This window comes from Peromyscus maniculatus, chromosome 23 (assembly GCF_049852395.1).
Source record: "Peromyscus maniculatus bairdii isolate BWxNUB_F1_BW_parent chromosome 23, HU_Pman_BW_mat_3.1, whole genome shotgun sequence".
Lineage (NCBI taxonomy): Eukaryota > Metazoa > Chordata > Mammalia > Rodentia > Cricetidae > Peromyscus > Peromyscus maniculatus.
The window spans coordinates 26827419-26853613 of record NC_134874.1 but is presented as its reverse complement, the minus strand read 5'-3'; the positions used below and the strand labels follow the sequence as shown (position 1 = coordinate 26853613).

Genomic DNA, 26195 nt, shown 5'->3' with positions numbered 1-26195 from the left:
GGCCAGTGGCTAGGCAGGAAGTATAGGCGGGACTAACTGAGAGGAGAAATAAAAGAACAGGAAGGCAGGAGGAGACACTGCCAGCCACCGCCAGGACAAGCAGCATGTGAAGATGCCAGTAAGCCATGAGCCACATGGCAAGGTATAGATTTATGGAAATGGATTAATTTAAGCTATAAGAACAGTTAGCAAGAAGCCTGCCACAGCCATACAGTTTGTAAGCAATATAAGTCTCTGTGTTTATTTGGTTGGGTCTGAGCGGCTGTGGGACTGGTGGGTGACAAAGATTTGTCCTGACTGTGGGCAAGGCAGGAAAACTCTAGCTACAGCCCTGCCTGTCACTTGCTTTGTAGACCAGGCTGGCCTCGAACTCAGAGATCCTCCTGCTTCTGCCTCCTGAATCCTGAGATTAAAGGTGTGCAGCACCACCACCACCACCACCACCACCACCACCACCACCACCACCACCACCACCTGGCAAAAAAATATTTCTGAGATAGCCTCATGTAGCCCAGACTGAGTTTGATCTGACTCTGTAGCCAAAATGGTCTTGAACTTCAGATCCTCCTGCTTCCACCTCTGAAGTGTGTGGTCACTTGTGTATGTGTGTGTGTGTATGTGGGGGGGTCCAAGGTTGATTTCAAAAGTCCTCAGTTGATCTCCATCTCATTCAATGAGGTAGAATCTCTAAGTTGAACCCAGAGCTCACCAATATGGCTAGGAAGCCAGGTACCCCACCCCACCCCTCACCCCCACCACACACACACACACACACACACACATACACACACACACACACACACACACACACACACACACACACACACACACACACACACACACACACCTCTGCCTTCTAAGTGCTTTTGAAACAGCATCTCTCTGGGTAGCCCTGGTTGTCCTGGAACTATGTAGGCCAGCCAGCCTTGAATTCACAGAAAATCCTCCTGCCTCTGCCTCCCAAGCACTGAGATTAAAGGTGAGTGCCACCATGCTGAGGCTGACCCTGAATGTCTGGTCTTCCTGCCTACACTCTCCAGTGCTGTGAGTACACTCGTGTGCCTTGTTCTCGGTACAGAAGAGAGAAGCCCTGGTTGCTGAGCTGCCACGTGGGTGCTGGAACTAAACTCAGGCCTCTGCCAAGAGCAGTGCTCGCTGTCCTAACCAGCAAGCCCCATCCAACCCATATATGTACGCATGTATATAACATATGTATGTTCATGTGAGTGCCAGCATGTGCCACAGAGTTCACATGGAGGTCAAAGGATCACCTGAAGTGTGGTCTTCACCTTCCACCCTGTTTCTCGTTCACCGGTACAGTCCAGGCTAGCCAGCCCTCGAGCTCCCAGAAGTCTCCTGTTTTGTCTCCCAGCTCACATAGGAGCGCAGGGATTATTTATGGACAGCACCATTGCATCTGGCCTTATGGAGGCAGGGCTGGAACTCGGGTCCTCACACTTTTGAGGTAAATGCTCTACCCACTCCAGCCATTTCCTCAACCCTAATTTTTTTCTATTTTCCTGAGACAGGGTCTTTCCATGAAGCCTAACCAGGCCTTGAAAACCCTAAGTAGCCCAGGCTGACTCAAAACTCAAGATCCTCCTGCCTCAGCCTCCTGGGTGCTAGCATTCCAGGCTGCTATTATACTTAACACTCACATTAATTTCAAAGGTTCTAAGAACATTCCATGGGAGTAAGACAATGGACAGGGCCAGCCATGTTGACTTCACAAACAGGCACCTACCCCAAGCCTGTTCTCACAGCCTTGCAGAAAGAAGCAACCAGATGCTAACAAGACATATTTCAAATAGTTTAATTTTAAAAATACTCTATTCAGTGCTAAAATAGGTCTTCACTTGCTGTTGCCCATTTCCATTTTTTCTTAAACTTTTCTTTTTTCAGACAAAAAATAAAATCATAAAGTTCAGTTAAACATGCAGATTTTAAAGAAAAGGGAACTTTCTAGAAAGTCTGAGCTGAAGCAGGTACTGTGGTCAGAACCTCCAATCCTGGCTGGGGTTTCTGCAGCAGGAGGCAGGGATGCTGGAGTGAAATGGACAGTGAAACCGGAAGCTGCATGTGTGCGTAGTGAGTGTGGGGAGGCAGAAGGTTCTGGCAGGCACAGGGCTGGGAGCAGCTGGGGCATCCTCTCAGGGACAGGATGCAGTCCCCCATGGGTCGCCGCCTGCCCACAGGTGGAGAAAGCCCTTCCCTCCGGGGAAAGCCTCTCCCCACGGCTCTCCACATCTACCGATCAGCCCCTCTTCCAGCAGCAGCCTACAGGGCCCGGGCCCTGTGGCTAAGTCCAGGACTTTACAGTCTCCGTTCAAGTTCAAGTAACCTAGGCACCCTTCTCTGGGGTGCCTTCCACACCGTTCTCCGTGAGGCAGCGCCAGCAGCTCCGTGCAGTGGTTCTGGAGGTGACAAATGAACCCCCTGATGCTCTGGCCTACTTGGGGTGCAGAAAGGACGTGAGTGCTCTTCTGCTCAGGAGCAAGCAGACACAGGTGTCGGGGACAGGAAGATGAGGTGACGACCCCACGCCCTCCGTCAGCCTTCTAGCCCAGAGGGCTCCCACACAGGCTCTGGACCCTCGTGCTTGCCTGGACCCCAGCATCAGCGCTCGGCCAGACCAGAATGCAATCAATAGAGGCAGGGGCCGGGAGGCGAGGGGCCGGGACGCTGCTAGCTTTCCAGTGTGCTCTGCGGCACTGTGGGTTGGTCCACACAGAAGCGCTTCAAGGGCGGGGCACCCGAGTCCTCTTCTTCCTCAGTGGTCTAGAAACAGCAGGACAGAGCATGATAAGCCATCCCTCCGAGTAGCCCTGCCCATTCACCCCACGGCAGCCTCCAGCCTACCCTCCGCCTGCTCACAGGTGACCAAACCCTGCCCTACTTGAGAACCTGGTGACTGCTTCCCCAGCAGACTCTACCCCCTCCCGCAGCACAGCTGTGCTATCCAAATTCCTCGGGGCTTTCCTTCCCTTCTTAGAGCGGCCCTCTTACCTGTGTCTCTAGTGGGACCGGTTCTTCCTTCGTGAGGGTGGGAGGTTCATCTGCGACCTCAGATGCAGGCAGTGATGGTTCTGAAACAACAGCAAGATTAGCCCAAGATAGGGGGAGCCCAGCCTCGGCCCGGGAGAGTTCCTGAGTCACGGCAAGAGGATGGAGGCCTGGGAAGCACATGTGCAGGCCTGGCTGAGGAGCCTCTGGCCCTCACGTAAGATGGGTAAGGTGTGACTGGACCACAGAGGACCACTATCCCAGCCTGGGTGGCAGACACTGGGGAGCAAAGCTCACCCGCCATTCCACACATATCATTCCTACTAGGCCTCCCTGTCCTAGGTGAGGCTGCTACAACATTAGATAAACAGATGGAAGGAGCTAGAACAGCACACAGCTAACAGCAATCACACAGTATCCACACCCAAACAAGTTCAATTTTGTGGCTCACTGGTAACAGGTTTAAAAAAAAAAAAACAGAGGCTAACAAGGGCCAAAGATGTATAGGAGGCACCTCCACAACTCACCCTCCAGGATCTCCTGGCCCAGTGTGGGTGGCTGGGAGTCATCAGTGCGGAAGTCTGAGGTGTGTGCAGGGCTCAGGGACTCGCTCTGCTGGGGGCTGGGGCTGGAGTTGGTGCTGCTGTCCACCTTGAGTTGATAGACATCCGACACGGAGCTCTGGTTGCTGTTCTCATCTGGGAACCAAAGTAAAGGAACAGCTGGGTGACGCTGGCCAAGCAGCTCAGCCAGAGCTGCCAATAGTTACCACTGATGCAGAGGCCTCTAAAAGGAAGCCTGAGCTGGGCAGTGGTGGCGCACGCCTTTAATCCCAGTGCTTGGGAGACAGAGGCAGGTAGATCTTAGCGAGTTCAAGGTCACGCTGGTCTACAGAGTGAGTTCCAGGACAGCCAGGACTGTTACACAGAGAAACCCTGTCTTGAAAACAAACAAACAAAAAGGCTGTGTGGAGTTCCTGGTACCCTGGGAATTATCTGCAGAGTTGAAGCTTATCTGGGGATAAGACAGAGCCAGCCACTAGATTGGACATAGAGGCCACACAGTGGTGGCACACATCCTTAATCCTATCACTCAGGAGGCAGAGATCCAGAGAGAGTTCACAGCCACATTGGGAACAGAATCAGGCAGTGGTGGCACACAACTTTAATCCCAGTGCTTGGGATCTCATGCCTCTGCTTGGGAAGCACACAGGCCTTTAATCCCAGGAAGTGATATGGCTGGGTGGAGAACGGTGTATAAGGCCTGAGGAGACAGGAACTAAGCAGCAGTTCAACTGAGACCCTCAGGGGTGAGGACTCAGAGGCTTTCAGTCTGAGGATTCATGGAAACAGGATCGGCTGAGGAGTTGGGGAGGTAAGGTTGGCTGTGGCTTGTTCTGCTTCTCTGATCTTTCAGCTTTCACCCCAATATCTGACTCTGTTTTTTTTTTTTTTAAATAAGACCGTTTTGCAATTGGTGTTACAGACAGGTGTCACTCTGTAGACCAGGTTGGCCTCAACGTTACATTGATCCTCCTGGTTCTGCTTCCCCAGTTCTAATTACAGGTGTGACTCACCACATTTGGCAACAATCACTATGTGGCTGAACTCACTATGAACTCTGATCTATCTGCTGTCATCTTGAGTGCTGAGCTCAGGGCCATGTACCTGCTTTGTGTGGTGCCGAGGATGAGGTTTCCTGTGTACTGAGTGAGCGCTCTACCAACCCAAGCATTTTCTCCTTGACAGTATATAGTCCATGCAGCCCAAACCTATGAGCACACCATTTCTAACCCAGGAATGTGGAACTCTGCTTATATAAGCATGCTTTCTATTGCCTACCGATTACAGCTCTGGCCTGGTAGCTTCTCACTGCACAGTGGGAGGCAGGGGACCATCTGTGCTTCCCCAGGCACACAGAATGGCAGCACCACGTGTCTGGCCCTCCGGATTCCTGAAGGAGGCTGTGGTATCTGGAGGTGGTCACCTCAGGCTCTCAGCCACATGACCGCCCCAAAGGATGAGAGATGAGAGATTACAACCTGGGGCTCTGTCTAAAGGCTTAAGATCACCAAGTAAACTAAAAGCAGAGGCGTCTACTGTTCCCCCTCCAACATCGCCTCCACGAGTCCCAGTCCTGGCCACTCGCATTTGTTCCCCCCTTGAGTGAAGCCGCAGTTCAGACCTATCACTGGCCTAGCCTGATGTGACGGCCTTGAATCTCATGGCCTCACACCACAGACAGAGGGAACACTCCAGCTGCGCGAGGATGCTAAGGTGGAGAGTGCTCCATGCCCTGCACTCCTTAGAGCAGACAGAGGACGATTTTGCCCTCAGGCCTCACTGTCCGCCAGTCTTTAACCCGGAGCCTGGCTCCAGCAGGTGGAAGCTGACCAAGTGCAGCTCCATGAACCCTGTCTCTGCCGACAGTCCTGCTGCTGGCTGGTATGGCTTCTCTCCCCAGACTCTCTGGAAAGCTCCTATACGTTTGCAACAACACCCTGTGACAGCATCACTTGCTCCGTGGAGCCCCGGTGCTCACCAGGGTGGAGAGGCCCATCCTATGATTCTGATGCTTCCACTGGCCCTGTGCACACACTGGTCACCTTTCTCACACTGTAGGGCAGTCTCTGGAGCGGCCTGTCCCCAGATCCCAGTGCCAGCCCCAGGCAGTACAAACAACGGGATGAGGTGGTGACCAGCAGGCTGCGGCTCCCTGTCTCCTGCACACCCTGTCCCTGTGCCTCCTTCCTCTGTGACACTGACCTTGGTGGGAGGAAGGCAGACCGCAGAGTACTGCAGCTTCGCATGCAGTTCCAAGGAGACAGTATAAGTCCCCCTCTCAGACCAATCTCCCCCACACTACAGCGGAAGTGGCATTTTTTGTGAAAAAGCGAAAGTTCTGACCCAGGCCTGGTGGCACAGATCTATCTATAACATCAGCCACTTGGGAGGCTGAGGCGGAGGGTTTCAAGTTCAAGGCCAGCCTGGGAAACTTACTGAAGTGCTATCTCAAAATGAAAATGAAAATGGGGCTGCATCCACAGCTCCGAGGCAGAAGCCTGCCTGGCACTCACGAGGCTGCACATTCAACCCCAACACTGCCACGGCAAACAAGGAAGGGGGAAGTTTTGTCACTGGCGCAGGTGGCTCTGGGAATGTCAGGCTCTTTAAGTGGGGTGACAACAGCCGCGTGCTTGTACCATGGGCTGACAGAGGGTGAAGACGAGGAACGCCATGAATTACCTTGTCAGTAAGATGCTGTGTCGGTGGGAAGGGCAAGGATGGTTCTCAACCTTCCTAATGCTGCGGCCCTTAAATCAGTTCCGCAGGGTGTGCTGACCCCAACCACAAATTAACTGTCCTGTTGCCCCTTCGTAACTAACTCGGCTGCGGTCAGGAATTGTAGTGTAAGTGGCTTTGCTTTCTGACGGTCTTAGGCGACCGCACGAAACAGTCATTCTACCCCAGAGGGGCCGAGACCCATGGGCTGGAAACCTCCGTACTAGAAGGCAGTGGTGCCGGAGCAGAGGTCACTCAGGCAGGCTGGCTCCGGAGGCAGCAGCCTTGACTGGGGGTGGCCCACTCTGCAGCAGCATGATAAAACAGACACCCTAAAAAAGAGACAGCTTCTAGCGGGCAGGGGTGGCACACGCCTTCACTGCCAGCCCCTGGGAGTCAGAGGCAGGCGGACCTCTGAGTTAGACACCAGCCTAGTGTACAGAGTGAGTTCCAGGACAGCCAGGGGTTGTAACACCCACTGGTTACAGGACTGGAGATAGCCAGCCTCAGCTCCAAGCCTCGTCTCCCAACCCTGGACAGTGAGAACAGGAACCTTGCAGGGCTATCATCAGGATTAAAGGAAAGCCTCTCGGAACTGAAATCCAAGCGAAAGCACAGGACTTGAATGCCGGGTGGTCGTTTTCCAGAGAGAAGACCTCGCAGTGCTGGGGAGGGATCCCAGGGCCGTGAACATGCTGGGCTGCGCTGCTGCTGGGCCACACTGCCAGCCCAGGCAGGCGCCATGTCCTTTTCCTTTTCTTCCCCCTATGTATGTTTTTATTTTTCAGTGTGTGTGTGTGTGTGTGTGTGTGTGTGTGTATACACAAGCGCCCAAGGAGACTAGAAGAGGTCAGATTCCCTGGGGCTAGAATCACAGGCAGCTAGTTGTCAGCTGCCTGATGTGGGTGCTGGGAAGTGAACTCATGTCCTCTGCAAGAGCAGTTCATACTCTGCCACTGAACCATTTCTCCAACCCAGTTTTTAGTTTTTCCAGACAGGGTTTCTTTGTGTAATCCTGACTGTATTGGGAGTCACTCTATAACAGACCAGGCTGGCCTTGAACTCAGATCTACCTGCCTCTGCCTCCAGTGCTGGGATTCAAGGTGTGCGCCACCACACATGGCTCCCAGGTATGTTCTAATTCTTGTAACTTCACTGAAGTTTTCTCGTTTTTTTTAGATGTATTTTTATTTTATGTGTTGAACATTTTGCCTGTGTGTGTGTATGCGCACCACACGTGTGCCTGGTGCCTGTGTAACTCAGAGGGCATCAGACCCCCCGGAACTGGCGTTATGGATGGTTGTGAGCCACCACGTGGGTGCTGAGAACTGAACCTGGGACCTTGCAAGACCAACAAGTGAGACCACTAAACTAGCTCTCTAGCCCCAAGTTTTCTATTTTCTGCAAGGAAGACATAGGGAATCAACTCACCCTGGAATTCAAGAAGGAGAGAGGAATTGGCTGAGGCATCCGAGGGAAAGCCATTAGTTTCCCGGGTTGCTGAACTGTTCGATTTGGACTTTTCTTTCTATAAAAGAAAAAAAAAAAAAAAAAAGGAGGAATATGACAGAGCTGAGCGGGAGACTCACAAGGAGGGGACAAGGACACTCGCTGTCTAAAAGTCCCCAGAGCATGACAAAGGGAACTGCCGAGCAGAGCAGCTGAGCTGCAGGGGTCAGGGAACTCGGCCTCTTCCACAGCCCCAGGGCTCTCTTCTACCCCGACCACAGCGCTCAACCAGCCCTTCCCTGTGCGGAGGAGTGACCAAAAAACAGGGGCATTTGAGAAAGACCCTTGGCTTTTTCTGTTTGTTTTTCGAGACAGGCGTTCTCTGTGTAACAGCCCTGGCTGTCCTAGAACTCTCTCGGTAGGGCAGACTGGCCTCAGCCTCACAGAGATGCACCTGCCTCTGCCTCCTGAGTGCTGGACTCTGACCTTTTTTTTTTGACCTCTAGTTTAGGGAAAAGGAAACAATACAGATGAGGCGGGGCGGGGCGGGGCAGGGGAGGGCAGGGCAGGGCAGGGCAGGGCAGGGGAGGGGAAAGCGTCTATTGGCTTCACTGCAATCGCTAGCCTCCTCTCAGAAGGCTCGCCTAACCCCTGCTCCCCCTTCTTCCTTCACACAGAACGGGGCTGTTCCTACGGGGCCACAGTGGGAGGCGTGTGGACTGGCCCCTCACCCAGCAGAGGGCACACCAAAAGCCACGGCTGAAATCGGTAGTCTCGGACACACCAGCTCATGCCTTTCATACCTAGTCACTGCAGCTGCATGACTGACACAGAGCAGGGTTAGTAAGCCCGAGTTTGACCCTACACATACGTCACCAATATTTATTTTTTCTTCACCTTCACTTTTCATATACAGACCTACCGCTTTTTTAGTTTTCTTTCTTCTTCTTTTTTTTTTTTTTTTTTTTTTCCGGGGGTTTCTCTGTGTAGCCCTGCCTGTCCTGGAACTCACTCTGTAGACCAGGCTGGCCTCGAACTCAAGAGATTCCCTGCCTCTGCCTCCCGAGTGCTGGGATTAAAGGTGTCAGAACTATTTCTTTAACTGATTAAATGACATTTAACTGTTTATTTTGTATGTGTATATATGTGAACTTGGGTGTTGGTCAGAGGACAACTTGTGGGAGTCAGTTCTCTCCTTCCCGGGAATTGAACCTGAGCCACCAGGCTTGGTGGCAAGGACTTAACCCATTAAGCCACGCTGTCTGCCCATGCAGAACTAAATGTAATGTAATTGTGAACACTCACCACTTACCTACATAAATACACTTCTTAGTAGTTACACAATATCCTATATGCCATGATTTACCCCAACACTCCCTAGCTATGGGATATGTAGCTTTAAGCTAGTTACAAATATGTTTATTACTACAAAGGACAAGACCATAATAACTTCACTTTTTCTCGATAATTTTGAAAAAAAAAAAAAGAAACGAAACAACTCTATCTTTTTAGGTCAAAAAGTATAACCACATTATTAGTATTTTTAGGATGTCTATGTCTCGTATTAGTTTTTGCACTTTTGCACAGTGGGGATTTTTTGCCCCACAGGAGCAAACAGTCAATCCAACAAACTAGAAAAAGACTAGAAAAAAACAGGATCTCATGCATGCTAAGGACTCAAGCACTTACTACCATGGAGCCAGTACACTATAAAAAAAAAACAAAACTCAAAACTATCCCAGCAAATAAGCCTCAGAGTTAGAGAAAATCAGAGAAGAGCTTAGGAAAAACTTGTAACGATAACTCTGTCAGAGACATGTTGACAATCACGAATGCCAACATTTGTGAGACAGCTGTACTAGGCAACAAAGAAATCAAATGAACTTTTGAAAAACACAACAAAGAAAATCCACCTTTAAAAAACCGGCTGGAGGCCGGGGAAGGGCTCAGTCCTGTTGTGTTAGCCATGCAAACAGGAGGATCTCAGTCCATATCCCCAGTACCCACCTAAAAGCCAGGAACAGAGGCATGCCAGTGATGCGCGCGCAACACACACACACACATACACACACACACACACACTGAGATACAGTTCAGTGGCAGAGTGCTTGCCTAGCATTTGTGATTTTGTGATGCCCGGGCTCCATCCCCAGCGCTGGGTGAAGTCAGGCATGATGGTGCATGACTGTAATCCCAGCACTGGGGAGGCCCGAGGACCAGAAGTTCAAGGTTGTCCTTGGGTATATATGTGTATGTAGCAAGTTTGAGGCCAGCCCAGGCTACATGGACTATCTCACAAACAAACAAATGAACAAACAAAAAACCAGGGGCTGGAGAGATGGAAGAGCAGTGAAGAACACTCCCTGGCTTCTCTCCCACAGGACCTGGGTTCAGCACCAACACGGCAGCTCACAAACATCTGTAACTCCATCTCTAGGGGATCTGCTGGCCTCTTCTGGCCTCTGCTGGCACCAGGCATGAACATGGCACACAGGCATACATGCAGTCAGAACTCCCATACACACAAAATAAAATAACTAAACTAACAAAATTGCCCCACACAGGAACAAACAGTCGATTCAACAAACTAGAAAAAGACTAAGAGTCAACAAATGAAAAGAAAGTAAGAGAAAAAAGCAACCAAACCAAAGATCGATAAAAATGACAGTATCGCTCTTTATCCAGGTTTCAGGAGCAAAATAATCACCTCCCGTGGAAAGGCTACAAACATGCCACAAACGAGTGAGAGGCACAGCAAACAGGCAGGTGAGGTTTGGGTGACTGTCGGTGTTGGTTTCAGTTTTGGTTTTTTGGGGTTTGTTTCTGAGTCTCATTGTGTAGCCCTGGCTGGAACTCTGTGTGCTACATGGTGGAACTGTGGGAAGGGTGAGATGTGGCCTTGCTGGAGGAAGTGCTAGCTAGTTTTAGGTCAGCCTGACACAAGCCAGAGTCACTGGGGAAGAGGGGACCTCAATGGGGAAAGTGTCTCCATCAAATCGGCCTGTGGTGCACTGTCTGGCTTGATGATGGGGCAAGCCCTGGGCTGTGGTCCTGGGTGCTATGAGAAAGCAGGCTGGTGGGCCAGGCAGAAAGCAGCATTCCTGCACAGCCTCTGCTTCAGTTCCTGCCTCCAGAGTCTCACCTGGAGTTCCTGCCCTGACTTCCCCCGAGGACTGACTGTGGCTTGAGAATGAATGACTGACCCCAGAGCTGTAAGCTAGAATAAACCTTCCTTCTCCAGGCTGCTGCTTATGGTCATGGTCTTTATCACATCAATGAAAACTCTTAATACAGAGAAGGTGTGTCAGCTGGAGTGGGCTTTGAGTTTTCAAAAGACTTACACTATTCCCAGTGTTCTCTCTGCCTCCTTCTTGTGTGAGCCTGCAGCTGTCCCGGCCACCATCATCACAGACTCTAACTACCCCTCTGGAACCATAAAACCAACTAAACTCTTTCTTTTATAAGTTGTTTTGATCATGGTATCTCATCACAGGCAACAGAAAAGTAAGACAGTATATAAACTAGGATGGCCTAGATGCCTCTGCCTCCTGCGTGCTGAGATTAATGGTATACAATACCATGCCCAGCCCATGTGATAGGCTGTATGACACAAAAGAATCTTCTACCAAGCTAAGCAGCGGTGGCGCATGCCTTTAATCCCAGCACTCAGGAGGCAGAGGCAGGAGGATCTCTGAGTTCGAGGCCAGCCTGGTCTAGGAGCGAGATCCAGGACAGGCACCAAAACTACACAGAGAAACCCTGTCTTGAAAAAAAGAAGTTACAAATGTAAAGACACATGGATAGCATAACAGACATTAAGCAGAATTCCCACAATTCATAAGAAAAAGACTATGGGAGAGATGGCTCAGTGGTTAAGAGCACAGACTGCTCTTCCAAAGGTCCTGAGTTCAATTCCCAGCAATCACATGGTGGCTCACAACCATCTGTAATGAGATCTGGTACCCTCTTCTGTCACGCAGGCAAACATATATATACAGCACTCACATACATACACACATACATACATACATAAATCTTTTTTACAAAGGAAAAAAAAGGGAGAAAAAGACTCCATAAGGAAATTGCCAAGCCTGGTGATGCACCCCTGTAATCTCAGCACTTCAGAAGGTAAAGGCAGGAGGACCAGAGAGTCAAGGCTACCCTCTGTGGGTTTGGGCCAGCCTGAAACCCTGCCTCAAAAAAAGAAAACAAGAAAAGGACTCTGCACACAGGGAGAGATGGGCAGAAGACCGACACAGGCCCTGCCCTCAAGGACGTGCAGACAGCTGGAGAGGACACACGGACAGGGCTTCTGCTCCAGAGGAGAGTCACCAGTGAGCACATGCTTAGGGCTGGCCAGGCCGCAACAGCCTGGGGTGCAGCCCCTTTTCCACTGCAGTGTGGTCCTGGTGGAAAGGAAACCCCTGTCGCCACTCTGGAATACAGCTCAGCATTAGTTACCACAGGCCAAATGTACCCTGGAGACCCATCGTCTGGAATGCTGGGGGTGCTACTTGATCTCCACACTGAACACCAATGCTCTGGGGGCCCTGTTCTGTGTGTGACACACAAGCCAGGCATCTACACACAGGACATTGAGAGAGATGGAGAGGCGGCTCAGTAGACAGCAGGCTTGCTGCGTACACAGGCAGGAGGGGGTGTAGACCCCGGCTCCCGCAGGAAGGCTGGGCAGAAGAGGCGGCCCTTCCTGCTACCCTAGTGCTAGGAGGGTGGGGCCAGGATCCCTGAGGTCATCTCTCCAGCTAGACTAGCTGGGCTTAATTCAGAGAGCTTACCTCTGAAATCTGTGGAGAGTAACAGAGAGACACCTGTTATCAACCTCTGGCCTCCTCACGTGTAAACATACATGCATACTACACACATGTGGAAGAAGGGAGTAATAACGATCAGGCCTGATGGATCAGGCCTATAATTCTAGTACTCTGGAGATATAGACAGGATATCAAAAGGTCAGCCTACAATTCAGACAGAAGTCCTCTATCAGTAAAACCAAACCGCCAGGCATAATGGCACACAACTTTTTTTTTTTTAAAGATATAACATTTTTTAATATAATGTAAGTGGACATATGTGTGGACAAAGTCCTATAATTGGAAAAGGGGGATGGGATACTCTATATTCTAGCTGTTGCCTCAAATTATAAACTGCTAAAAATGTATATCAAAGCAATGCAATAAAGGATTACAGTGATGAATTTTATGAGATTAAGCTGCAGTTAATTTCCTTATGCATTTAAGATTAATAAACCACTAATTAGAATATGTAAATAAGGGTTTCTGAAGCCTAAAAAATATTTTATTAGCACCTTACCAATAAATCTCATTCAGTAACTATTTTGTTGTGTAGCTGTGGAATAACAGATTGATGGGCCAATCTAATTATGTGAAATTTGCATGTGTGTGGTGCTTTATAATAGAGGACATGAACTAATGTTAAAGTAGGGGGAAGTATTTGTAACATTCATTACATTCATTAGTGGCAATTTTTGACTAAGTTTGAAAGTTCTTTGTGCCACGTACACCATGAGGCAGCCTGAGCATTCTTCTTCTGCACCTGAAGCATCACTGCAGATGAGAGAGAGGCCATGAGCATCGCTGGGATGCTCACATTTACTCCTCACATGGTGCAACTGAGCATATATGTTGCTAAAATGTTGCTGCTCTTCCAGAGACTGTGAGAACACCAATTGTCTCATTATAAAAGTGCAGAGGTAGTATTATTTCTTATACCTTTAGCTCTATCCCATATACATAGAGATGCCTGTTTTACAGCAAGCACCATATAAAAGATTATTAATGGTACACAACTTTGATCCCAGCACTGAGGAGGCAGAGGCAGCAGATTTCTGTGAGTTCAGGGTCAGCCTGATCTACATAGCAAATTCCAGAATATCTACAACTACACAGAAAGACCTTGTCTCATCCCTCACCCTCACCAAGAAAAACTATTAACAAAGAATAGAAAAAGAGAAAAAAAAAAAGTAAGCTCAATACTGCAAGGAAAAGGAAAAACAGGACCAAAGATAACAGGAATTGTTGTGATATGAACTATATCATAAACAGACCAAAGACAACAGGGATTGTTGTGATATGAACTATATCATAAATACAGTGCTAGGCAAAACAAGAAAGAAATGAAAAACAACAAACAAAAACCATACACAAAAATGGACACTTTATGATTTGTTTTTCAATTTTTATTTCCTGTGTATGGGTACATTGCCTGTATATGTCTGTGCACCACATGTGTATCTGGTGTCAGCAGAGGACAGAACAGGGTATCAGATATCCTGGAACTGGAGTTACAGAGGGTTGTGAGCCACCATGTGGGTGCTGGGAACTGAACTGAGGTCCTCCGGAACAGCATCCAGGGCTCAAAACTGCTGAGCCATCTCTCCAGCCCTACGATTCATTTGTATAAAGTTCAAAATCCCTAAAAATGATCAGAGTGATAGTAAGAAATAGACAAGAGAGTGGTCACTCCTAGAGAAGAGGGCAGAGTGGCACAGGGTCCTTAGAGTCAGGGATGCTCTATTGGACCACGGTGTTTCCATTTATTCACTTGAGACAGGGACTCACTCTGCAGCACAGTCTGGCATAGAATTCCTAATCCCAGGGAGTGTTGGGATTGCAGGTGTGTACCACCCACCCAGCCGTACCTAGATGTATACTACAAGGACACAGACCCGTATTTATTAGACTGCAGAGTTCTGTTTCAAGTATGTTTCTATACATAGACATACACATTTTTTCAGTGCTAGAGAAGAAATAGAGCCTCAAGCATTAGGGGAGACTGACCACAGAGCTACACCCCAGGCGTTCTCCGTGTACTTCTAAAAGGGTTGTTTACGTGCATGAGTGCTTTGCCTGCGTGTATGGCTGTGCACGGCGTGCATGCCTGACACTGGATCCCTGGAAGTGGAGTTACAGGCAGCCTGTGAGGCACCATGTGGGTGCTGGAAATGGAACCCAGGTCCTCCACAAGAGCAACAAGTGCTCTTATTTATTTTTAATAAATGTAAGATGACACATGCCATAGCATGTATGTGGAGGTTAAAGGACACTTCTGTCGGCTCTCTCCCTCCACCTTTACATGGGTTCCAAGTATTGAAATAAGGCTGCCAGGCACATGCAGCAAATCTCAGCACTCTATATGTTTTTCTTTAAAATATTTATTTTTCTTGTTCTTATTTTTCCAAGACAGGATTTCTCTGTGTAGCCCTGGCTATTCTGGAACTTACTCTGTAGACCAGGCTGGTCTCAAACTCAGAGATCCACCTGCCTCTGCCTCCTGAGTGCTGAGATTAAAGGTATGTGCCACTATCACCCAGCCTAGCTCTATTTTACTTTTTATTTATGTGTGTGTCTATATGTATTAGCCCATCTATGGGGACCAGAAGAGGGAATCTGCTGCAAGCCGCAGGAAAACATAATGGAATTCAGCTACTATCACAAAAGCTACTACTTGGAAAAGTCAAGGACTTCTCCAAAGGTCAAGCCACAGCTTAAGGAGTCTTGGTGATATTTCAGCTGTTGTATATATATTGCTGGTTCCTAAAACGATTTTCTTGTATGCTTCCAAGAACTCCTAACAGTGTATTTGTCTAAAATGCCTATCAAGCATCCAAGGCCATACAAAACAATACCCGTTTCCTAGGTCAGGCAGATAGCTTTATTTCTTGTGCAATTTAGGGTGAGGTCCTCCTTTCCTATACAACCTTACTAACAGACTCCTAACTCCTTTCCTAACCACTTCTTGGAATGTAGACTGAGCACATAGATCCCTTTTTGATACACTAACCAGTCATTAGCACTCAGGTGACCTCCTCTTTCACCACTCCCGTTTTGGATTGTAAAAGAAAGCCTGGTGGTCACTGCCTGAGGAAATTCTTACCTGCCTTTATGACCCCATAGAATTCAAGCCTGATGACCTGGCTGGACCAGGGGATTGCTATTGCTTGGGTTTATAACTGGACTCCTGAGAGACTTAGGGGAGACTGAAAGAACAGAGAAATGGGGAATGGAGAGGGATAAGGAGGATTTTGACCAGATGGAAGATGAGGAAGAGTCAGATGGGAAAGTACTAGCTGGGTAGGAACGAGATGAAAAGGACCTCGATGAGGCAGAATTAAGACCAGAGAATTAAGATAGAACCTAGAGGGGAGCAATAGATAAATATAGAGAGAAATCAGACAAGAAAGGAGCTAGACATGAGAACAGAACTGAAGCTGTGTAGATAGGATGTTTTGTCAGAGGAATTAAAGCAAGTGGACTATAGAGCTCCGTGTGCTGAGATTCTATTTCCCGAAAATAGTCCTCGCCGTTCCTAGTTCTTTCTCCTGAGCCCCCGGGATGTATACTATTAAGGCTGGTCCCTCTAATATTATACAAGAGGAATCAAGTCTCTTGGCACTGGAGTTACAGGCATTTGTACGTTGCCTGATGTGAGTTCTTGTATCAGAACTCTGGTCCTCTGGTAGGGTAGTAAGTACCCTTAACTACTAAGTCATCTCAACTACTATATATGGTTTTCTGAGACAAAGTTTCATGCAGCCTAGGCTGACCTCGAACTAACTACTGCAGCTGAATCTGGCTTTGAATTCCTGATCCTCCTGCCTCCACCTCCTAAGTGCAAGGATCACAGATGTATCTTAACATGTTCATCTTGAGTTTTATATTTGAATGTTAGAAAAAGACAATATGAGTATTTTATCACCCTGAAATTTGTGTGACTAACTGTGGTCAATGGAAATAAGAAAACAATTTGAGACTCCAAAGCAAGAGCTCTATCTATAGTGATGCATACATGTGGAGCCCTCAGAATGAAGGCTAAGAGAAAAACCAGAGAGGGGAAGGGGCTCATAGTCCACGCTGTATGTATTTCCCCAAAGCTGAGGATGGAACCCAAGGCCTTGCACACTCTGCAGATGTTCTACCTCTGAATCATACACCTCATCCCTAGACATGGGTTTTGCAGAGAGTCTACATATGAACAAGGCTTTTTTCTTGAACACATGGACACCTGGATGAACCTGGGGCAATGACTCAGACAAGCATGTAGCACAATTAGGTGTGTAAGCATACTGTCTATACACTGCAGGGAGGGCTCACCAGATCACAGCAGGAGGCAACTACCTACCCTTTTAGGACAGGGTCTTGTAAATGTGGCTGTGGCTGGCCCTGGACATCAAGCACTCTTCCTGCGTCTGCCTCTCAAGTGCTGAGAATAAAAGTGTATGCCACCACATCTGGCTGCTAATTTTCTTCAATCGTCTGATAATAAATATTGTTTGGGTTCTGTAAGCCAGTGAATTTTAAAGTAACTAACTGCTACTGTTAACTCAGAAACAGCCACTGACAGCAAGGAAACCATACTGTGTCCAAAAAACTAGACTGATAGCTGGGTGTCAGCGGGAATAACAACACTCAGGAGGGGGAGGGGGAGGATGGTGAGTTCAAAACCAGTCTGCTCTACATAACCCTTTTTCAGTCCAAACTGAGCTACCTACACAGAGAGACCTAGTCTAAAAACCAAAATGAAGCTGGGTGGTGGTGGCTCACTCTTTAATCCCAGCACTTGGGAGGCAGAGCCAGGCGGATCTCTGTGAGTTTGAGGCCAGCCTGGGCTACCAAGTGAGTTCCAGGAAAGGCGCAAAGTTACACAGAGAAACCCTGTCTCGAAAAACCAAAAAAAAAAAAAAAAAAAGGACCAGAGTGACGGCTCAGTGGCTAAGCACATTTGATACTTTTCCAGAGGACTCAAGTTTGAGTCCTAGCACCCACATGGTATTTCACAACTGTCTGTAATTCCAGCTCCATGGGATATGACACCCTCTTCTGGCCTCTGCAGGCACTGCACACATGTGCTATGCAGGCAAAACACACACACACATAAGATAAAAATAAATAATAAATACTTTGAACATGTGGAGGGGCTGGAGAGATGGCTCAGCAGTTAAAGAATGTTCACTGCTCTTGCAGAGGATACGGGTTTTATTTCCAGGACTTAGTTAGTGACTCACAGCCATCCATGACTCCAGTTCCAAGGCATCTGATGCCCTCTTTTGACCTTCCTGGGGATCAGGCACAGATATGGTGGTGCACTTGCGTACATGCAGGCAGAACACCCATAATGGAAAACAACAACAAACTACGCAGACAAACACAGGAACGGGGCTTAGACTACAGTCTGGCTACAGAGAGACCAAAGGAGTTTAGAACGAAGGAAGGTCTCGCACAGACCATGACGAGAGAGCCTGGGGCGTTTTCAACTCAGTTCCGGGAGAATAAGAAAATGCTACCGTCTGCTGCTGGTCCCCTCACTTACCTCCTTGCTGTCTGTCACAGGCACCCACTTGAATATCCTCAGGGAGGTGTCACCCACAGTCACCCATTTCTTCTCCCTGGAAGACGAGCATGAATTAGAAGAAAGCACATCTGTGGTTCCTGTTCTGCGTCTCAATACTTTGATCTGGAATGCCTTTCTTTTAAACTTTATTTTATGTGCATTGGTGTGAAGGTGTCAGAGCCCCTGGAGTTACAGACAGTTGTGAACTGCCATGTGGGTGCTGGGAATTGAACCCGGGTCTTCTGGAAAAGCAGCCAGTGCTCTTAACTGCTGAGCCATCTCTCCAGTCCCTGGAATGCCTTCTATACTTCCCTATCAAATTACACCTAAAGATAGGATTGTATAACAGGATGTAAATAAAGTGAAAGCCAGCAGTGGTGGTGCATGCTTTTAATCTTCGTGTGTGGGAGGCTACGGCAGGAGGCCTGCCACAAACTGGGGGTAGAGGGAGGCTCTAACAGGCAGTGAGTGTAGCTCAGTCTTAAAGGGCTCCTTTAGCATTCACAGATCCTGATTATGATGGGGGGGGGGGGCAATGAGGGCCGTAGAGAAGATTTCTAAGCTCTCCAGACTGTTGTGTTTATCTTCCACTCGAGATCCCTCCAAAGGGAGACGATCACGGAGAAGAACAAGCAGCGTTTGCATGCTGGGTAATCAAAACCCACACTGAAGAAACCCGCAGATTGTAATCTTGAAGTTCAACGCTTTGTAGCTACCCTTGTGTCTCTGGACCGGGAATACGACATAGTGGGCGGCACCAGTTTAGCATGGCCAAGGCTGTGAGCTCCATCCCCAGCACACAAGCAAAACCAATCCCCTCCCCCAACATTCTTCTCTGTCCTGGTGAGGTACAAATAGCAGAATTACCAGTATTCTAGCAGAGCAAGGTCACCCTAAGTTAAACTAAGGCCTCACCCGTCTCCAGGCTCAATGGAACCAGGCGAACCAATCAGCTTTCAGCATTATTCCTGTTTGGGGTGGGGGATGCAAGAACTAGGGATGGAATCCAAGGTCTTGGCCATGCTAGGCAAGTGCTCTACCACCAAGCAACATCCCTAGTCATTCAAAAATGCTTCTTTTCTGTGTGTGTGTGTGAGAGAGAGAGTGAGAGAGAGAGAGAGAGAGAGAGAGAGAGAGAGAGAGAGAGAGAGAGAGAGAGAGAGAGAGAGAGAGAAGGGGGAATAGGCACTCGTCGTAAATTGCCTAGACTGGTCTTAAACTTGTGATCCTCCTGCCTCAGTTTCCCAAGTAGCTGGGATCACACGTCTATGACATCAGGTCCATTTCCAGCTTTCTTTTTTGTTTCTGCAGTGCTGGGGACCGATGGTAGGCAAGGGCGCTACCACTGAGCTCTACCCTCAGTCCTTGAACTTTCCTAAGTATGGAATTCTTCATGAATTTCCATGTCATCCTTGAGCAGGGGCCATGCTAATCTTCTCCATATCGTTCCAATTTTAGTATTTGCATCTGTGTTCTGCCGGTGCAGGTACCCAGAATAGATGTCACATTATCTTCCTTGATCACTCTCCACTCATATCAAGTCAGGACCCGGGGAGCTAACGGTGGCTTGGCAGTTAAGAGCATTTATTTGTCCTTGCAGAGGACACAGGTGAGATTCCAGCACTCACATAGTGGCTCACAAGTGTCCGTAACTCTCGTCCAAGGGATCCGATGCCCTCTTCCCGCCTATTCAAGCATCAGGTGCAGACCTGGTGCACATGCAGGCAAAACACTCATACACAAAATAAGGAACTTTTAAATAAAAGAAGCCAGGATCTTTTGCTGAACCCAGAGCTCAGCAACTCTGGCTGGTCTATCGAGCCAGCCTGCTCTGAGGTCCGCAGTCCCCGCTTACAGAGAACCTGATTACAAGCAGAAGCCACAGCACTAGCCCTGCTTGTTGTCTGGCTGCTGGGGAGCTGAATTGCAGGCCTACTTGTCTTGCAATAGCTACAGTCATCGCCCTGTCCAAATGTCTCTCTCTGTCTTTGAGACAGACAGGGTCTCACTAAGTAGTTCTGGCTGACTTAGAACTTGCTCTGAATACCAGAATGGCCACAGACTTACAGAGATCATCCAGTTTTTGCCTCCTGAGTGATTAAACTTCTTTTTTTTTAAGAGAGGTATTTCACTATGTTGTTTAGGCCTGGAGCACATAGAGACTCAGGTAAGTGATTTTCCTAGGGTAGCTGGGGAAGGGCAGGTTGTGTTTTCCTGCATCTAACTCAGTATTTCTGAGTTAAAAAAAAAAAAAAAGTCAAACACCAGACTGGGGTGTACATAGTTCAGTGGCAGAGAAACCACCCAGCATGAACAAGGCTGTGGGCTCTACCCCAGAACTGGGGAACAAGGGTTGGTTTAAATGTGAAATGTCTCAAAGTTCAACCTAACACAGTTAAGGAAAAGTCTATGAAGGTGACCTGATCTTGAATCTCAAAATGGGGCTCTGAGGAACCAATACTTAAAAAAAAAAAAAAAAAAAAAAAAAAAAAAAAAATTGAATATTTTATTTATTTTTATTTTATTTGCATTGGTGTTTTGCTGCATGTATGACTGTGTGAGAATGTCAGATCTTGAGTTACAGACAGTTGTGAGCTGCTGGGACTTGAACCCAGGTCCTCTGGAAGAGCAGTCAGTGCTCTTAACCACTGAGCCATCTCTCCAGCCCCCTATTTTATTATTTTTATGCATGTGGGTGTTTTATATGTATGTGTGTCTGTATGCCATGCACATGCTGTGCCCACAGATGCTGAAGAGGTTGTGGGATCCCATAAAACAAGTTACAGCTGGTTATAAGCTGCCATGTGGTGCTGGGAAATGAACACAAGACCTCTGCCAGGAGCAGCCAGGAGCTTTTAACCACTGAGACATTTCTCCAGCATTCAAACTTAAAAAATTAAAAAAAAAAAAAAAAAAGAAAAGAAAAATTTTAATTATATGCCTGTGTCTTCTGCATGCATATACTCCAAACTAATAGTCCATCACTTCAGCCCAGACTTTTCAACACAACTAGAAGTTAATTGGGCACAGAGATGGCCTGCTTCATTCATTTCCTTACCATTAAAAAAAAAACAACACTAAAAAATATAAGGGGGAGATCATGAATTACATAGGAGGCAGAGGAATGCCATGAGATGTGGATTAAAAAAAAAAAAATCTTGCCGGATGGTGGTGGCGCACGACTTTAATCCCAGCACTTGGGAGGCACAGGCAGGCGGATCTTTGTGAGTTCGAGGCCAGCCTGGTCTACAGAGCGAGATCCAGGGAAGGCGCAAAGCTACACAGAGAAACCCTGACTCGAAGAAAAAAAAAATCTTGCCGGATGGTGGTGGCGCACGCTTCAATTCCAGCATTCGGGAAGCAGAGGCAGGCAGATCTGAGTTCCAGGCCAGCTGTTCTACAGAGTGAATTCCAGGAGAGCCAGGGCTGTTACACAAAGACACTGTGTTGAAAAAACAAAAATCAAGAATCGCCTGTACGGTGTTAGTTACAGCACTTGGGAGGCAGGGGCAGGCAGATAGATCTCTGTGAGTTCAAGTTCTAGTCTAAAAACAAAACAGTAACGAAACTACCGATCGTTAAGTGAGGGGGAATGGGCTCCAAGAGTTGGTTCAGAACGGTTTAATGCAATGAGATTCTGTCCTAGACTGTTCGCTCCATCTGGATTGGCACTAACCCTCCGCAGGGACGGTCCCCTGGGCGCCGAGGGCTAATGTATCGAAAACGCACTGGCTGGGGGCCGCTGATCTACGTTATCAGGAATTTCTGTCCCGACAGTCAAGTGTTTACAAACTCTCACTCAATTTCAACCCCTTATCCCACATAAGACTTGGCAACAACGGACATCACCGGGCAGTTGTGATGCGCAGGAGCGGAAGACGAACCGGGAGCGGCCGGACAGCCCTTCCGCGAGGTCCTGTAACCCGCAGGAAGTGCAACTCTGCGGCGCCAGGTCCCGCCCAGCTACAGCGGCCGGAAACGAACACATGAAAGCCAGTGGGAGGGGCCACGAGCGGACAGTGCTTTTGATTGGCTATTGCGAGGCGGACTCTGACTTCACGCAGACGCTGCGCGCCCTCCTTTCGCTTTTTGGCTCCGGCCCCCTCCCCCCAAGGGCCGGCCTCTTGGTTCCCACTCTGCCTGTACTTGTCTGGCGATCCTCGGCGCCGGGTCTCCCGCAACCCCACGTCGGCACCCCCTCCGCTCCCGCCCCTCACCATTTCCGCACTTTCTCGATGGCCGCCATCACCTTCTTGATGTCATCTTTGGCCCGGCTACGGGTCTCGGCCCGGACCGAACGGCCCGACATGGCGGCGGCGGGGAGTGGCTTGGGCCTGGGACACTGCTCCCAAGACGCGGGATATCACGCGCCTCACGCGCCTCCGTCCACCCGCCGCCGCCGCCGCGGCACGTCACCGCGACCGTCGCCCCCCGCCGAGCGCGCGTGCGCGAGGGACCGCGCGCACCCGCCCGCCCCTTGGGCCCTGGAAGGCTCAGCGCGCTTGCGCACCCCGCCCGGGGCGTCCCTGCTGTGCGCTTCGGGAGACCCACGGGTTCCTCACTGGCAGGCAGAGCCTAATGCAGCCCGCACGTGGTGGGTGCCGGGCGAGGCTGCGATGGTGACGGTGGTGGGATGAGATCTCAAAGTCGCCACTTCCCTCTTCTGCAGCTTCAATGAACTTTTTTTTTGGGGGGGGGGGGGGAACAAGGTCTCATTATGCAATTGAACTTGCTACGTAGCCCAGGCCCACCTAGAACTCAAGAGCCACCTGCTTCTGCCTCGGAGTGTTGTTGTGTGCCAGCCACCACACCTGAGAAAAGAAATTTTTTTTAAGTGTGTATATGGTACAGAGGACCAATTTGTGCGAGTCGGTTCTCCCGTGAGTGTCAGGTTGTCAGGCTTTGTTGCCGTTAAACACATTAACCCCATGGTGGTCCCCGGCCCTTCAAGGAATTGTTTATGCTCTCCGTGTTCATGGAAACAAAGACCAGGGTCATCACTGTCCAGAACATCTTTGCTCCGCAGCTAAATAGCTGTGTCCCAGAGTCAATTCCACACCTTTCTTCATCTTGACTTCTATCCTTGTATTCATCGTTGTTACCCATCTGGAATTTTCTTCTCTTTGAACCAACTACTTTTCCAACATCCAGCTCAAATTGCAGCTCTTCCTGAATATTCTTCATGTGATTCATACTTAGTACTCTACTGTTGTGGAATTCATCAATTCTGGATAAAGCATTGCCTATTTCCTGTGCACTGGACCAACTACTGAGGTCCTAAGTGTTCCTCCTTTGGAAGAACTCTAGACCAGGGGTTGTGACCAACTTTTAATCCCAACAATTGGTAGGCAGAGCCAGGTGGATCTCTGTTGAGTTCAAGGACAGCCTGGTCTACAGAGTGAGTTTCAGACCAGCCAAGGCTACAAAAAGAACAAACGTCTGATACAGTAGAAGATGCAGACTAGAAAACAGGTGTGTGAAAGGCGATGCTAACAAAAACACTGAGAAGTATACACAGTGACCTTGCAGCTGACAGTATGTGCCCCGTAGGTCCTTGTTTGAATGAAGACAGAATTTTACCTACAGTTCCAGGGAGGTCAGGAGTTCAAGGTCAGACAGCTACGCTGAAAGTTTGAGGCCAGTTTGGGTTACATGAGACCCTGCCAGAGGAGAGGAGGATGAGAAACGTCCAGATAATGTGTAGGAAACCCTGAACTTGACAAAGCTTCTGATTTAAGACTGTCATCCTTTCAGCTAAGGAACACCATGGCTGGAAAAGTCTATGATGTTTGCTGGTCAGGGGTTCCTGAACAGCTCCTACCTGGTGGGTGGAAGAGCCTGAGTAGCGAGTGCGGGGAAAGGATTACCGTTGAAATAACAGGGTCGAAGGTGACAAATCTGTTCCCCACACCGGGGGCTGCTCCAACATAAGTGGACCCAGGCACTGCCCAAACATTATGCCCTGCACTGCAGGATGCAGGGATGAAGGAGATGCTCTAAGCACCACTGAGATGAGAGTAGGGAACAGGAAAAGAATGCAAGGCAGAGCAGCGGTGTGGTAGGTTTCACCGGTGTTCATGGACACCCACTCCCCTAGAAGAAGTATGAGGCCCACCACCTAGAACAAGGAGGCCCACCACCTGACAGCTATGTCTTAATTCTCTCTCCGCCAGAGTCCAAGCCATTGCCACCAGGAACTCCCTTCCTTCTGCGCTTCACGTTTCTACGCCAATCTTCCTTTTTTAAAACTTTTGTATTTTTGAAATAGGGTCTCTTCGTGTAGCCTGGAACTGTATATTGTGCAACATGAGCTACACACAAGACACTTTCTGAAATAAGCAGGACACAGTGGCCTATACCTCTAATCCCAGCACTCAAGAGATGGAGGCTAGAAGATCGGGAATTCAAGGTCAAGGCCAACCTCAGCTACATTGTGGTTTCAAGACCACTCTGGGCTCCATTAAGACCTAGGTTTTGAGAAATAAAGAAAAAGGTAGGCTTGGAACTAGAGGATCGTTCAGTCATACAGCACTTACCTAGAATCATCCAATAAAGGATGGAGTGTGGCTCAGTGGTAAAGCACCTGCTAGAATCAGCCAGTGAGGGGCTAAGGACATGGCTCAGCATTAGAACATGTGGCCTTAAGTTCTATCCCAAGTATCACACATGAACACACATGTACACAAACACATACAAATGAACTAAGACTTACAAAGCCCATACCCTTAAGGGATCACCTCGTGGATGGCAAAGTCAAAGGCTCTACAGAGAGAAATACTAGGAACAAGTCTGAGCTCTCTATTTCGACTTTGGATTGAATTTGTGCTTGCCACGAAAGCTCAGGAAGTCTCCATTCCTCCATCTGCAGTCTGGTCATAGTTCTGTGCTACCTCAGAAAAACTAATACAAGTAAAAGTGAGTTGACTTATGGTGGCATGTGCCTGTAGTCTTAGGATTCAGGGGGCTGAGGCAGGAGGATCTCAAGTTCTAAGCCAGCCTAGGCCACACAGAAAAGAGAGGTTATAAGAGGTCATTTGCTGTGATGGTGCTGAACATGAAAAACAGGGTCCTGCACATACAGACAAGTACTTATTCACTGACCTACATCCCTAGCCTTCAAATGTTAGTACTGTTTCCAGTATGTGTTACTGATTTTAGAAAAAGGCATGCTTGCTGTAGAAAATACACATAACATAGAAATAAAACTGGATGTGTCATTCCTAAGATGTTAGAGTCTGAAAAGGTGTTTTGGAAAGTGCTATATGCAAGTTACTCTGGAGCTCTAAATGGTCAGCACCTCTGTGTACATCCATCCCCTTGGCATCAGGGAATAAGTATATATGTTTACTGTGTTAAGCCACGAATATGAAATAACCAGGCTTGGAGGGTAGCTCAGAAGTAGAGTGTGAGGTAACCATGTACAGTGCCTACCCCATGGCTACACCACACACACACTCACTCATGTATCAAGTATCTACTGTGTGCTCCTGAAGGGCTAATGCAAGTGCACCACGTAAGAACAGTGACCATGAGGGCACGCTGAAAGGAAGAAGGGAAGACTGGGCTGGTGAGATGGCTCAGTGGATAAAGGCACTTGCTGTGTACATCTAAGGTCCTGAGTTTGATACCTGGAATCCACAGTGGAAGGAGAGAACCTACTCCTGAAAGTTGTTCTGACTGCCCCATCCATACTCTAGCACATGTGTGTCCCCCCACATACATACTCTCTGGAATATGACAGGTCACTCTTACATGGTACCACTATTTTTATCTGTGTTCTATAGTTTAAAAGACTGGATGTGTTGGGTGTGGTGTCTCATGCCTGTAATCTCAGCTCTCAGGAAGCTGAATGTGCCAGATTGCCAGAAGTTCTGGGCCAGCCTAGGCTATGTAAGTTTGGAAGTGGTATTTCACTAAATACAAATAGATGTGAAAAATTAGGTGGGCATGGTGACTCGCTAGCACTTGGGAAACTGAGGCAGTCCAAGGCTGCCAGGGCTACACAGCAAGGGCCTGCCATAAAACTACAAATTTTGAGATGCCTTTAATCTCAGCACTTAGAAGACAGAGGAGACAGATCTCCGAGTTTAAGGC

General features: G+C 48.5%; 1 protein-coding gene and 1 non-coding gene across 2 annotated transcripts; both read right to left on the bottom strand.

Annotated features, from left to right (window-relative positions):
• Nucleotides 1–1797: 1797 nt before the first annotated feature.
• Nucleotides 1798–22538, bottom strand: Bcl7b (BAF chromatin remodeling complex subunit BCL7B). The gene is made up of 6 exons (XM_006971298.3): nucleotides 22319–22538; nucleotides 18081–18156; nucleotides 7716–7812; nucleotides 3531–3701; nucleotides 3007–3086; nucleotides 1798–2778 (listed from the first exon to the last, which is right to left on the bottom strand). Exons 1-6 carry the CDS (start codon nucleotides 22408–22410, stop codon nucleotides 2686–2688), a joined length of 609 nt encoding a protein of 202 aa, XP_006971360.1. The 5' UTR covers nucleotides 22411–22538; the 3' UTR covers nucleotides 1798–2685.
• LOC121825552 (U6 spliceosomal RNA) lies at nucleotides 19477–19585 on the bottom strand. The gene has a single exon (XR_006067879.1). It is a non-coding gene; the product is annotated as a U6 spliceosomal RNA (small nuclear RNA).
• Nucleotides 22539–26195: the final 3657 nt, after the last annotated feature.

What these genes read in the sequence shown, in the direction of transcription:
- Bcl7b (XM_006971298.3), bottom strand. Translation starts at nt 22,410, where the DNA reads ATGTCGGGCCGTTCGGTCCGGGCCGAGACCCGTAGCCGGGCCAAAGAT. An exon ending in CTGTGACAGACAGCAAGGAG is followed by an intron (nt 7,813 to 18,080) that starts GTAAGTGAGGGG and finishes TTTCTTTTATAG; the next exon opens with AAAGAAAAGTCCAAATCGAA. An exon ending in GGGCCAGGAGATCCTGGAGG is followed by an intron (nt 3,087 to 3,530) that starts GTGAGTTGTGGA and finishes CTGTTGTTTCAG; the next exon opens with AACCATCACTGCCTGCATCT.